At 39.0% G+C, this 15,332-nt stretch overlaps 1 protein-coding gene across 2 annotated transcripts in view; it reads left to right on the top strand.

Moving 5' to 3' along the window:
- THADA (THADA armadillo repeat containing) overlaps nucleotides 1–15,332 on the top strand; it is a 325,428-nt gene that overhangs the window by 136,613 nt on the left and 173,483 nt on the right. For both annotated transcript variants that reach the window (XM_065929363.1, XM_065929364.1), the window contains exons 27-28: nucleotides 7,563–7,652; nucleotides 8,892–9,023. In XM_065929363.1, coding sequence (XP_065785435.1) covers nucleotides 7,563–7,652; nucleotides 8,892–9,023 — 222 coding nt within the window. The remainder of the gene's footprint in view (nucleotides 1–7,562; nucleotides 7,653–8,891; nucleotides 9,024–15,332) is intronic.

Consider the following 15,332-nt stretch of genomic DNA (forward strand, 5'->3'; position numbering starts at 1 on the left):
GGGCATGTTGACTTATTCAAGCAGCTTCTGTGTTTCCCCAGGAGCCTCTCATCCATTATGCTGGCATCATTCTTACCTGGTGGGATGGGGAACAACTCACCTTTTGTATAGTCTGACAGACCCAAGGCTAAGGCTGATTATTCTCACCCTCTATCCTGGTCTGTTTGTTTTCTCCTGTGTCTGTCTGTTTTATCCCATTCAGAGTTTTTGCTGTTCTCCTTTGTCTTCCTAGGACATTGAACTTACAGAGGTTCAGTTTTTCCTTTTTAGTATTTCTCCTGTTTCTGGTAAAGTCGCTGGGCTAGTTTTTGGCCACATAGGTAAACAGGTTTGAAATGCTTGTCACTGGAGAATTTTACCCCCACTTCAGTTTAGTCGCTCAGTCAGGTCTGACTCTTTGCAACCCCATGGATTGCAGCACGCCATGCCCCACCCTGTCCATCACCAACTCCTAGAGTTTACTCAAACTCATGCCCATTAAGTCGGTGATGCCATCCAACCATCTGTCGGCCCCTTCTTCTCCTGCCTTCAGTCTTTCCCAGCATCAGGATCTTTTCAAATGACTCAGCTCCTCGCATCAGGTGGCCAAAGTATTTGGAGTTTCAGCTTCAACATCAGTCCTTCCAATGAATATTCAGGGCTGATTTCCTTTAGGATGGATGGGTTTGATCTCCTTGCAGCCCAAGGGACTCTCCAGAGTCTTCTCCAACACCACAGTTCAAAAGCATCAATTCTTCGACACTCAGCTTTCTTTATAGTCCAACTCTCACATCCATACATGACTACTGGAAAAACCATAGCCTTGACAAGATGAACCTTTGTTGGCAAAGTAATGTCTCTGCTTTTTAATATGCTGTCTAGGTTGGTCATAACTTTCCTTCCAAGGAGTAAGCATCTTTTAATTTCATGGCTGCAGTTACCATCTGCAGTGATTTTGGAGCCCCCCAAAATAAAGTCAGCCACTGTTTCCACTGTCTCCCCATCTATTTGCCATGAAGCGATGGGACTGGATGACATGATTTTAGTTTTCTCAATGTTAAACTTTAAGCCACCTTTTTCACTCTCCTCTTTCACTTTCATCAAGAGGCTCTTTAGTTCTTCTTCACTTTCAGTCATAAGGGTGGTGTCATCTGCATATCTGAGGTTATTGATATTTCTCCCAGCAGGTTTGATTCCAGCTTCCTCCAGCCCAGCGTTTCTCATAATGTGCTCTGCATATAAGTTAAATAAGCAGGGTGACAATATACAGCCTTGACATACTCCTTTTCCTGTTTGGAACCAGTCTGTTGTTCATTGTCTAGTTCTAACTGGTGCTTCCTGACCTGCATGCAGATTTCTCAAGAGGCAGGTCAGGTGGTCTGGTATTCCCATCTCTTTCAGAATGTTCCACAGTTTATTGTGATCCACACAGTCAAAGGCTTTGGTGTAGTCAATAAAACAGAAATAGATGTTTTTCTGGAATGCTCTTGCTTTTTTGATGATGCAGCAGATGTTGGCAATTTAATCTCTGGTTCCTCTCCCTTTTCTAAAACCAGCTTGAACATCTGGAAGTTCACAGTTCATGTATTGCTGAAGGCTGGCTTGGAGAATTTTGAGCATTACTTTACTAGTGTGTGAGATGAGTGCAATTGTGCGGTAGTTTGAGCATTCTTTGGCATTGCCTCTCTTTGGGATTGGAATGAAAACTGACCTTTTCCAAGGCTTGCTGTATCTGGGGAGGTAACATATTACCCTGTCAGCTTATTTGGGGGAACTGGAATCAAACCATTTGTAAATATGTATTTGTGTTTAAGAACATTTTGAGCCCTGCCAAGATACTTAGCTTATTAATTGAGATGATGATTCTGAATGACCTTAGATATAGCTAATGATGCACTTTAGGAAATTATTTATTTGTTATCATCTTAAGTCGTAATTCTTTTTCTCCTTGAGTTTGTCAAGGACTCTTTTCTCTAGCTTCATTCACCCAGCAACTGTTCACCAGCTATGAACTGAGCGTCATACTTAGTACCTGAGATATTATGGAGAAATAAGATACATACGGTTAGTCTCTGCCCATGGAGAATGTGTAATTGGTGTGAGAAATAAGCATATAAATAGGAAGTTCCATGTATGGAGTGTCATAAATGCTATGATGGGGAGATTGTAAGTTATAGTGTAAGACCAGTGTCAGGCACCTAACCCATGTTTGAAACATCACGGATGTCCTGGAAGAAGTTGGCCTAAGCCCCAATTTGAAAGATTGTTTGGGGTTAGTATGGGGTGGGCGAGGGCAGAAGTGTTCCTAGCAGAAAGTCTATTTGCCAACATCTGGAGACTGGAAAGAACATGAAATGTTGATAGAACTGAAAGAAGTTCTGTGTGGCTGGTTTTGAAGGTAGAGAGGCAAAAGTACCTGGACAAGTGAGTCAGAATAAGCACAACTTTGTAAATCAGGCTGAAGAGTTTAGACTATCCAGAAAGCACCAGGGAACTATTAACCTCATAATGTAGGTTTGTATTTTAAAGACAGTTGTTATCACAACAGAGTTACAGAGAGGGAAGATCTGAGGCAAAGAGGTCAGGTGAGAGGCTAATAAAGCTTCTAGACAAGAAACAGTGGCATCAGATTTGTGGTCTAAATAGGGGGAATGGTGGGAAATAGACTCAACACATACTCTGGTGGTAAAAGTGGCAAGACTTGCCTATTGATTGGTGCATTGGGAGTTTTGGACTTAGGAAGCTGAATGAGTAGTTAAGTGTCAGATAGATACCAGTCACTGAGAGAATAAAGGCATAAAGCATAGGTTTGAAGTCAACTATATTAGAATTTTTTTTCTTCTCTGGCTACCATTATTTAATTCATTCATTGCCATAATATTTACCAGTCAACCAACATGTACGGAGTATTATGCCGTGAATCAAGAGAGATGCAGGGAAGCCTTGATGCCTATAGATATTAATGCTCTAGTTGAAGTGAAAAGGCGTGCATGTAGTGAATGTCCGTGGGGCCACAGTGTTTCTGCTCTTTCTAGTCTATAGTCTGTCTGCTCTTGTCACGTCTCTCTCCTGTTCAGAAACTTTCAGTTCCTAGTAAGATGCAGGTGGGTCTGTCTAGTTTGGCATTCAAGTTTCTAAAAAACCGTATGTCATCCTGTGTGTCCTGCTTTCTCCTGTCATGAAGCTCTCTCTTCATCCAGCCAGCTTGTCCGTCCGTTTGATTCCTGTACCTCCCCATCCTCCCTATGCGGTCTTTTCTCCTTTTCAATCCATTCTTACCAAGTTTTCAAGACTCACCCTAGTTTCCATGTTTTCCACAAAACGTTCCCTGCCTTTCTAGTTCCCAGTGATATCTTTTCCAACTCTGTACTCTTACTGTAAACATCATTTATTTGACCCTTACACTGGTTTGCCTTATGTTCTTAGTTGCAGTCTATAAATATGCCTGCCTTCCTAATCAGATTTTAGCTCCAAGAGCAGTGGCTATCTTATATTGTTAGTATCTCCCTGAGGACCTAGCATAATGCTCAACATGAAGTATACAGGTGTGTAAGAATATATATTTGCTATGTTCTTGAGAAAAACATGATCACACAGTTTTGATTAAGCAGCAAGTGAAAGGTAAAAACTTAGATGTTCTAGGATTCAGAGGGAGATTCAAACATGGATTAAAATGTTTCCATGACCTTGGTCTTTTAAAATGAGTTTAGATTACAGACCTATACAGGCAGCCCAAAACCTATGAATTGCCTCCACATAGAAGCGCTGTTATAGACAGTGGTTCTCCATTCAGTATAATCATAAAATGTCGTCATTTGTTAATTGAAGCCTGGAATTAATATTTATTAGCAGCCGAAGTTCTTTAGAGAATTCCCTGGTGGTTCAGTGGTTAGGACTTGGTGCTCTATTTGCTGAGGACCTGGATTCAGTCTCTGTTGGGGAACTAAGATCCCACAAGCTGTGTGACATGGCAGAAAAAAAAAAAAAAACACTTGAATTTTAGAATTGTAGCTCCTCAGCTCTTGTCTCTGGCAGTATTGTGGTCAGCAGGGCCAGTTATTTATCAAGGCAGTTTTTAGATGATGTTGATAACAAGCATATGGTCTGCTTAAGTGAGAATGTTTATCTTTGTTATTACTTCCCCAAGAGATATCAGGCTGCTGGAGATTAGTGACTGATTCCTTGAGAAGATGTGTCCTCCAGGCTTTGTTGTGTAGATGAAGATGTTCTGTATGGGCAGGTAGTACTCAGGTATCCCAGTACTGAACTCCTAGAGTTTTACCTTTAACTGACTCCACTAAAAATGGAAACTGATATTCTTAACCATTTTGTTTGGAGATGGTAAAGAAAGTGACATAGCCTGTAGGGGAATTGGTTTGTCTTCCCCCGCAATAAAACATTGACCTTGCAAAACCCAGGTTTGCATTTTTAACTAAAAATTTTATATATGTCATCCTTTGTAAACAGCAAGACACTGGTGAGAACCCAAAGCCCTAACCATTAGGGATTAAGTCACACGTAACCATAATATGGTTTACTCTGCAGTCATTAAATGGAAAGAAATAGATCAAGGTGCCTGATATTGAATGATTTTGTAGATAAAGTTTTTTTTTTTATGAGAAGATGCTTCTAAAGTAACTTTATTTTTTTTTTCATTTATTTTTATTAGTTGGAGGCTAATTACTTTACAATATTGTAGTGGTTTTTGTCATACATTGACATGAATTAGCCATGGATTTACATGTATTCCCCATCCTGATCCCCCCTCCCACCTCCCTCTCTACCCGATCCCTCTGGGTCTTCCCAGTGCACCAGGTCCGAACACTTGTCTCATGCAGCCAACCTGGGCCAGTGATCTGTTTCACCCTAGATAATATACATGTTTCGATGCTGTTCTCTTGAAACATCCCACCCTCGCCTTCTCCCACAGAGTCCAAAAGTCTGTTCTGTACATCTGTGTCTCCCTTTCTGTTTTGCATATAAGGTTATCATTACCATCTTTCTAAATTCCATATATATGTGTTAGTATACTGTAATGGTCTTCATCTTTCTGGCTTACTTCACTCTGTATAATGGGCTCCAGTTTCATCCATCTCATTAGAACTGATTCAAATGAATTCTTTTTAATGGCTGAGTAATATTCCATGGTGTATATGTACCACAGCTTCCTTATCCATTCATCTGCTGATGGCCATTTAGGTTGCTTCCATGTCCTGGCTATTATAGACAGTGCTGCGATGAACATTGGGATGCACATGTCTCTTTCAGATCTGGTTTCCTTGGTGTGTATGCCCTAGATAAAGTTTTGATGAAAAAAAATCACGGTGCACAACAGTATATGTAATGTGCATATTTGTTGATGGAAAAAAGTCAAACGAAAAGTGTGTACTTGAATTCACTGAATTTTTTTAAAGGAGAAAGCCAAGATACTTTTGCATAGTTTTCTATGAGGAGAGGCACTGGGCAGTCTGTTTCTTTTAACATTTATTAATTTTTTTCCATAAAAATATATAAGTACAAAGAAGGAAATGAGCTTTCTTTACATAAAATGCCCAATAAGTGTTCAATAAATCTATAATTTGAAATGAGTAAGGACTTAAAAATTTTTTTATTTTACTGAATATGAAATAGTTATAAAAAGAAATTTATAAAGTTGTGGTAAGGTTTACAAAGTTTGCAACAGATGTAGAAAAAAAACTTAAAATACCAAGCGGGGAAGAAAGAGGGTGGGATGAGTTGGGAGAATGGGATTGACATATATACACTACTATGTATAAAATAGATAGCTAATAAGAACCTACTATATGGCATAGGGAACTTTACTCAGTGCTCTGTGGTGACCTAAATTGGAAGGAAATCTAAAAAAGAGGGGATCTATGTATACTTATAACTGATTCACTTTACTCTACAGCAGAACCTAACAGAAGACTGTAAAGTAACTATACTGTGATAAAAAAAATTGTTTTTAAAGTATGCAGTAAATAAAAGTAATCACTCTTCTCCAGAATCATAGGGAAGCCCCACTTTATACCCATGAGAATGGTGAAAATGGAACGAAAGACAACAGGAAAAGTTGGAAAGGATATGGAACCACTAGAATGCTTGCTTATTGCTGTTGAGAGCATAAAATTTTGGAAAACCATCAGTTTTCTAAAATACTAAACTTCAGTTTTATTCTCAGATATTTATCTAAGAAAAAATATATGTCCACAAAAAACCTTGTGCAAGAATATTCATAGCAGCTTTATTCATGAAAGCCAATAAATGGAAACAGTCCTTATCTGTCAAGAGAAGAATGAATAAACAAACTTGTATATTCATGCAGTAGAATACAAAGCAACAAAAAGAATCTACTGATACATTGAATAACATGAATGAATATCATAAGTTTTATGCTGAGTGGAAAAAAGGCAGACCCAAGAAGTTATGTAATGCATAATTACATTTATATGAAATTCTAGCATAGACAAAACCAAATTTGGGTGATAGAAATCAAATCATGGTTGCTTTGGGGATTCAGAGTTGACTGGAAAAGGGGTGTAAGAGAACTTTCTAGAATGATGGAAATCTCCCCAGGCTTCATAGAGGTGGATTACATGAGTGTATGCATTTATGAAAATTGACCAAATGGTATACCTAAGAGTTGAGCATTTCACTGTTCGTAAAATATGCTTCAGTTTTTGAAAAATGGTATTTTGGGTCTTTCTTATTAGGAGAATGCATCTAGAGTTGATAAAAGGGGCAGGTTTGGGAATATGTATGTCACCCCTTCAGAGTAGTTCCTTCATAGTTTTGGAGACACAATATTTAACCAAGTGCCATATTTAGCTTGGGCTTTTTTGTCGATTGTACAGTTGGAGGAACTATTTCCAGAATCTTGTCAGAGTGCAGGGAGCAGCGTTTGTAAAGAGGGAGAAGGTAATCCTCGCAAATTGGCACTCCAGAACCTTACACGCCATGTCTTCTGATGGTTTTGCTCCTGACCAGTGGGTCTCAACTGGGAACTTTAATTTTCCTCTCAGGGTGCATTTGGCAATGTCCAAAGATATCGTTGGTTGTCAGTTGGTGTGGGGAGGGGTGTTGTGCTACTGGCATCTCATGGGTAGAAGCTATGGAGGCTGCTAAACCTTCTACACTGCACAGGATAGCCCCCCACAACAAGGAGTTATCTCATCCAAAATGTCATTGATGCCAACTTGCAGAAACCTTGTTTTACATTTGTGCTTATTACTGAAGCTGAATCAGTCTCAGTCAACCAGGTGCTGATTATATTCATGGTCCAAATCAATTGTGGCAATTTGGCATTTTCACAAATTGCACATTTCTTCCCTGTCAGAATTTAATATTAAAGACCTGTAAGTATATGTAATCTTAAATTTTGAGGTAAAATTCCTTGTGGTAAGAGCATTTCCAAAATCCAAAAGAATTAAATTCTTCAAATGTTAAGTTTTGTTCTTTATTTCATTAAATATTTAAACAAATGATCTTAGTTGATGTTCTTTTAAAAAATGAATAAATAAAAAGGCTTTATCAACTCAGAGGAAATAAATGATAATAATTTATCTCCTTTTCTACCTCCACAGAATGACAGGGAGTGAATTTTTCTCTCGTTTCCCTGAACTCTATCCCTTTCTTCTCAAACAGTTGGAAACCGTGGCCAATTCTGTGGACAGGTAAGAAGAGAATAGGGTGGGCCAAAGTGGAATCAAGGATGTGAATTACTTTGAGATTTTTCCCTCCAGGCAACAGTTTTTAATCAACTCCTTCCTTGTAACATAGATGGATTTTTTTTTTTTAAAAAAACCTGCCTCTTTATTACATCATATTTCCTGATACTCTGTTGAAGATTTGTACCTGAAAAGTTATGTAAAATCAGGTTTTTAGATTTTATTTTACATTTTTACAAATCCTATTTTTAAAGTTTTCGATGTTTTACTGGAATTAGGTTTTTAGAAGCATATTGTGATTTCTTGTAAGAATCATTTTCTTCCCCTTATATTTAGGAGCCTGAGTGTTTACACTTTGAGTTTGCTTTAACAAACACCTGTCATTTTTTTTTTAATCACTGGCCTATTGCAGCTGACTCATCTGGTCATGTATGATCAGAAATGATACTGTTCCACTTGAGTGAAGATGGCCAGCGGTCCTGGAAACACAAAATAGAGCTAATAAGAGGGCTTCCACTCTAATCAGGACAAATAAAAAAAAAGTTCACTGTTGTCCTTTACATCACAATCTGTGGCTAGTAGTGGAATTTTTTGTATGGACATCTTAGAGCATGGGCCATTTTATTCTTTGAGCAGTTTTTGCACTTGGCATGAATTTATACCAATTGTCTGTAGTGAGAAAATAAAATCACATCAATGAATTTTTACTTCTGTTTATGATACATTTCCTCACATTTTAGTAATTTGTGCAGACAGGCTTTTCTGGCCCTGCTAAGCGACTGTTCACGCTTTCATAAGTACATTTGGATGTTGAAAGTTTCACATTTCATACTCTGGAACAGGCATCTCTCTACTGTCTGAACAGCTCAAATCAAAACAGCAAACTCTAATTATCAAATAATACGCTTTGAGAAGAGAATCGTGTGCAAAAGCCTAGTCTGCGGCTTTGCCAGTAGTTCTTCCTTATTTGCACAGTAAGAAGATATGAAGTGAGTGGAGGAAAGAAATGCAAATAAGGACAATTATCCCTGATCATAGAGTCTCACTTTATATATTGGGTTGGCCAAAAAGTTCCTTCAAGTTTTCCATAAGATGATATGAAAAACCCAAACGTACTTTTTGGCCAACTCAATATGTAATTATTTAATGAGAAAAATGTTTGAAGACAGTGCCTCGCCTCAAATTTTTTTTTTTTTTCGCCTCAAGTTTTAAACCTTTTATGTACAATGCTTTTTTTTTTTTCAGTGATACAGGAGAACTAAACCGTCATCCCAGCATGTTTCTCTTACTTTTGGTGTTGGGGAGGCTCTACCCTTCCCCCATGGATGGCACCTGTTCTGCTCTCAACATGGCACCTTTTATTCCCTTCATTATGAGGTAGTGTATGCTGCATGCAAATAATGGGAGTGGCATGGGGCTATATGGGCCTATTTAATCCTGTTTCTATTTCAGAAATTATAGTTGTTTTTTTTTTTTTTTTAACTTTGGGAGGGTGCTCGTGAAGGCGGGGGCCTGGAATTACTGCCATTGCCTCCAACTGGCCTCAAGTTTTTTCAGATTACAGATTTAGGAGCTCCTATCTACTGTTTAAGACGTGTTCCCTGGGAGTCCTACCTGCTAATGGACGTGTGGTGTTGATAGGAGATACCCCCTTTTGATAAATATAGCCTTATCCCTGTGTGGAGCCTGGTCAGCATGGGGTAGGCTTGCTTCTGGCATACACCCCTGTTCCTGGGCTTAAGGGGACACCTGGCTCTTCACTCTGGAGTTGGAGGGTAGTTGCGAGGGGTAGCATCTAAATGGCAATGCTGTGTAGCATGCGTTTACTTACCATTCATCTCCTCTTTAAAGCTTGGAGTGTCTGAGAAAAAGCATGCATAAAGAATATGCTTGGAATCAAATGATAATAGGCATTTCTGCTTCTATAGCCTATTACCATGTCCTCTGTTTCATTTGTTTTGAGACACTTGCCAGCTGCTACTTTCCTTTTTTTTTTTTTTTTAACCATATGTACTCTTTTACTGCTTTTACTCTTTTAAACTTATATTTCCATTGATAAAATGTAAAAACATAAAGGAAAGTGTTTCTCGATACATAGATAATATAAATTAAAAAACCCAGTCAAAATTAATATGCAGTGAGATGGAAACAACTATAGTTTACACTCAGTGTAATGACATTTGCCAGCTTCTGATCACCTTTTTCATTTTGGATCAAAGGCCTCAATAAATAGGCCTCTGAAAAGTACTGAAATTTTCTTATGAGATATTTCTGAAGTCCTGTCATCTCAGTTACCTTTTTACCTTTCTGCTTCCCTCTTGACAAAACAGCACCTTCATTTTTATATATCTGCCAAAAATTGAAATAGATTTAGAGCAGAAGGATAAAATATAACCAACTCAAGAGAGTGTGCTTGTTATTTATGTGGTGTCCTGGGTTCCACTTCCTGGTTTCACAGAGCTGACTGATGCACTTTAATGTGAGAAACCATTAAACACGAGATTCTGCTGTGTGATTGCTGTAGCCATTTGTTTGCACCAAGCCCTGGCTGTGGCTGTGTTATCTGTGATCACAGAGATGACTCACTCAGATTGGGTTTTGTTTCCTGATACACAGAGTTACCAGCCTCCCGTATCCAGCATTTGGTGATTCATTTGAGGAATTTGGGTCATAAATTTTACTTTCAGGAGCATTTAAAAATTGTACTTTCACATATAACTGGAAAGAGCTAAAAAATATTTCAGAAAGTTGATGGCGGAGGGAGGCCCATCTATAGAATGACAGTGTACATTAGAAACAAAGACAGGCTTTAGAACTTCATCATCCTGTGTTGAAAATATTTAGTTTATGGAAGCTTATCATCAGTCAGTCTGACATGAGTTACATCCTAGAAACCAGAAGTGACTACTTTGAAAGTATCCTTCTTGTTATTTATTAGTTTACGTATAAACAGAATGCTTATACTACTACACCTATATTCAGAGCACTTTGAAATGTAAACATATCACTTGAGGTAGGGTCTCATAAATTGTGATTAAGTAGGCCTGGGGTGGGACCTAAGTTTCTGCATTTCCCACAGACTTCCAGGTAATACTGATGCTGCTGGCCTGCAGATCACACTTTGAGAAGCAAGATTAAATTTGAGAACTTAAACATGATCAGAACCACACAGAGAGAGATGATTTTAATAAACTGTTCAGTAGTAGGGTCATACTTGGAACTTGGTTAGACTGTTTGGGAGGTTTATTAGAAGTAGCTTTTGATCCAGGAATGCAGAGAACAGCAAGAAAGTATCCTGAGCAGAGAAGTCAGTAGGGAGCAGACCAACCTTTGCTGAGCCTCCACTGTTGGCCAGGCACTGAACTGGGCATTTTTCTTGTAGAGACACCGAGAGGAAGTGTTACACCCCTCTTTACCTGTTGAGGAAATTGAGGTTCAGAGAGCAAGGCAGCTATAGAGTTAGAAGATGAAACCCAGACTGCAGGGCTTTTTGTCAAGAGTGAAGGGTGTTCTCTTTCAATTACAGCAAAACATCCAGCTCCCTTTTGTATATAGTAAAGAGTTGTAGCTACACTGAGTAGGCCCAAGGGCCCTGAAATTTATGTAACTAGGAGCCATTCAGAGCCTACATCCAGTCAGTGAATCTGAGTGCAGGCTGAAGTCATAGTGTAGAAGTTGTGCCTCGCTAGCAGTGTGATGTTTCTGACCTCACTCTTCCAGGGGTGGCGGTGGCTTGCTTTGGGGCAACCTTTCTCTCAGACTCACATCTCTGGGATCATTGCTTGGGGTAATGGGGCCATCTATGGCCCAGGATAAAAGAAGGCTGGCTGTTCTTTCTTGAAAAGATAGTGAGAAGATCCTAATTTTAAAGTGAAAATTTAAAGTGAAAAGTGCTTTATAGTGAATTTGGTAAAACTGCACACATTTGATTTATTGATCAATTACTTCTGAGAAAATTATTCATGAAGAAAGTGAAAGATTGATCAGAAAACCTGCCAATCCAGGTGGTATTTGTGGTTCTAATCATGGTGAAGATTGGGCTGCATTGACTTAGGATAAGCCAAAGAGGTGGCTGTATGCACACAAGTGGATGGGCAGTGTTTTATTTTTGTTGCATTGCTAATATTAATTCATGTTCTTGGAAGAGATCTTATCAGGCTCTCAGATACTCTGAGTTTAGCTGAAGAGAAATTTTTCAGCTAGTGGGAGTAGCACAAAGGTTGCTCTCACTGTGCTACAGTGAATCAGTTGTACAATGAGAAGATTAAAAGCTCAATTGACAACTTTTTATTTCCTTTTGATTTACATATACTTACCTGCCATTTCCTTCCTCTGTATGAGGTGTTTGTATTACTTGTATCTTTGTCCCTCATTCCACATTTAGGAATCTAAGCTTTTGTCTCTGTTAACTTAAATCTTAGAAATTTCTGGTTTGGATCTTCCACAGTTATGTGTGTGTGCAGCTATGATTTGCTGCATCATCTTGGATCAGAAATGATCATGTTAATTCCAGTGTTTTGTTTACAAGGTTTTTGTTTTTGTTTTTTAAAGAATCCAGTATATTTTATGTCCCCAGTGGTGTGCTGGATCCAGATCTTTTCCATGCAAAGTTGATGCCTTCAACTTAAGGCCATTCACTCTTCAGTTCAGAATCCACAAAGCAGAGTGACTCATGCTTTAAAAGGGACCCCAACTAGCTCCCTGAATACAGTTCGCTAGAGCCCACTTGTCTGGGGCTTTCTAGAGACCAGAATATCTCGGATATACACCTTGGAATTTCACAAGCAAGTTTCAAGTTTGAATCAGTGAGCAGTAGGAAACCAAATATGCCCCAAACCTAGATGATAGAGCATGGGGTCCTGAACAGAACCAAGGCCCTGGACTCAAGAGACTTGGTTCTTATTAAGCACTGCCACTGTTCACTAGCTGTGACTCTTGAACAAGGCTCTGTACCCTCCCTGGGCCAGTGTGGCACCTGTGTGTGTGAGGCAGAAAGTGCCCTCTGTTGCAGAGAACTGAGATCTCAGCATCAGACTCATTGCACTAATCCCCAGTGGGAGAAATACCTCCATTGCCTTCTATTCACTCCGGGATGCTTTCAAAATGATCTCTCACCCTCCCCCTTTTTGACTTATTTTCATGGCTTGTTTCAATTTCCCCAACTTGTTTCAATCATTTTTCACTTAAGGTAAATTTTCAGTGAAATCTGCTTTTCTTTTTCTGAAAAATTTTGAGGTACCAACAACCATACAATCTTAATTAAACACGTGGCAGTGGAAATCACCCATAGCAACCTATGCAGTGGAAATTTTTTTAGTTGCGATATCGAAACACCTAGTCAACAACCAAAACAAAAATGGAAAAATATGCATTTTATGTATTTTAAAAATATTTCATGGAACCTTTTGACTGTACCAGTCTTAGAAAGGAGGAGCCGGGAGTACAAAAACTAAGATATAGTCCTGTTAACCCAGTGATATTGGGAAATAACAGTGACTCTTGTTTTCTTTTCCTTGAAAGTTGCATAATGCAAGGATTATTACTTTATTCCTTACCCACGTTATGAAGTTGAAAGATCTTATTTGTATAGAGTTGGGGTTTTTGCAGTAGACCATTGTTGGCTTCCACCTTCATTTGTGATTATACTAGGAACTTTCCGCCAAGGCTATACATTTCTATCTGTTATGTCTTCCCAGAATCCTTGTAGATAAATAGAAGGCAGGTTTTGCTTTATAGAGAGAGAAGTGCTGCTGAGACACTGCTGGGAGGGAAGACTTATCCACCTCCCTCTCTCTACCCCAGCTCCTAATCCTCTCTCCCCCTGAACAGCTCTAGCATTAGTTTAAACCTCTCGTTATTCATCATTACTGTATTTTATTGTAATCTATATGCTCAATGCTTATTCCCTCCAAATAAATTGTAATCTCTTTCCATGGAGAAGCAGCTGTGGATTTTGTGGGTTTGTTTTTCCTTTTTGGTACCTTTTTCTGCCTAGCCCCAGTTTTGTCTCAGAGACTGAATTATTAACCCCAAAATGAAACTGTGAAATGAGACATTTTGTGTCTTAGCAGATCTGTGTATCTATGAAGTACTTTAGGGACTCCTAGTCCTACAATGTTGGAGCCATATTTTATATCCCACTGGTTACTGGTTATGTAGAAAGGAGGCTCAGCCCATTTTTGTGTTTTTCCTTACCTTTGAGGAATCTTGTGTTCTAATGTGAGCTCTGACATTTGCTTTTATTTTGACTTCACCTCTCTGTTCCTTGGTTTCCTTTTCTGTCAACTTAGGGACATTGTGCTGTATGCTCATGCTCTTCATTCTAAGTTGTGTCTTACTCTTTGTGATGCTATGGACTGTAGCCCCTCAGGCTCCTCTGTGCATGGGATTCTCCAGGCAAGAATACTGGAGTGGGGTGCCATGCCACCTCCAGAGGATCTTCCTGACCCAGGGATCAAACCTACCATGGTTTTCTTTGGCCTGTGACCTGAGACCTTCCTGGACTCTGAAATCCTCCTCCATGACTGCTGTCCAGTCGAGATCTGGAGGCCCACCTTGCAGCTGCCCTGCTGTAGGCTTTAGAGCGAAATGAGAGGAGCCTGGATTGACAAGAGGAGAGGGAGGTTGAAGAATTGTACACAAACCAAAACATGTGGGGGAAAACCTCTCAGATTAATGTGGGATGAATAGGGGGCCCCTCAGTGCTTCAGGCTGTCAGTCTGTATAATGGGGACAACCTTGACTATAAAATAGCAGATAAAAGCACCTTAGTTTGCTTGTTAAGAAAAATTTTAGAGAGAGGAAGGGGTTGATAATATAATGGTGATAGAAAGAGGGCAGTTTTTTTTTTTAACTCCAGCTTTAATTTTGTCTCTGCCAATAAACTGGAAGGAAGGCCCTGAAACCAGATGTAGGTGAGGTAACAGAAAAAGAATACTCTCTTCTGGGTAAAGGCAAATCCATGGACCTAGATAACTTATAGCTTTGGGTGCAGGTTAGCCTAGAACCAAGTCAATAATTTGGGGGATGTGTGGAATGAGAATGTTATCCTCCAAGCTTGCAGAAAGATTTCAGAAGAGAGAGAAAGACATATTTTTATCAGTGACCAAACACTTGTGTTGATATTGGTTGTTTCAGACTGGATCATCTGATGTATGACTTGCAAGTACTTCATACTTTATTTGCTGAGAGCTAGTAAGGATTCCCAAAGAATTAGTCATGCCTGAGTCACCTCATTGTTTTGATGGGATTACGAGTCTGATAGATGAGGACAGTGCTGCTTTATTCAGCATTTGAATTACTTAAAATGAAGACAGACTAGACTGTGTGCTTATTAGGTTTTCATACAACAAATATAATTGGTGATGGACTCAAATTCAAAACAGTCTTTAAGCATAGGAGTGACAAATTCAGGCTCGTAGCCATTACTTTTATGAAGTTTGGAAGGAAGGGAATGAAATTAAGGAAGTATATACTATAAGTTTGTTTTGTCTGTGGTGTGTTCTTAAGCTGGGTTTTGGGCAGTTGGTTGTCATGTTATTCTCTAAGCTCGGTTTTTTACTGGATGTATCTGGTGTCAAAATCATAGTTGAAAAATGTGATTTCACAGTAGCCTTGAAAAACTAGTTTGATGGGCTGAGACTATTAAGATAACATTTAATAGAGATATGTTTCAGGTTCTGATTT

The sequence above is a fragment of the Muntiacus reevesi genome, chromosome 3 (genome assembly GCF_963930625.1).
Source record: "Muntiacus reevesi chromosome 3, mMunRee1.1, whole genome shotgun sequence".
Taxonomy (NCBI): domain Eukaryota; kingdom Metazoa; phylum Chordata; class Mammalia; order Artiodactyla; family Cervidae; genus Muntiacus; species Muntiacus reevesi.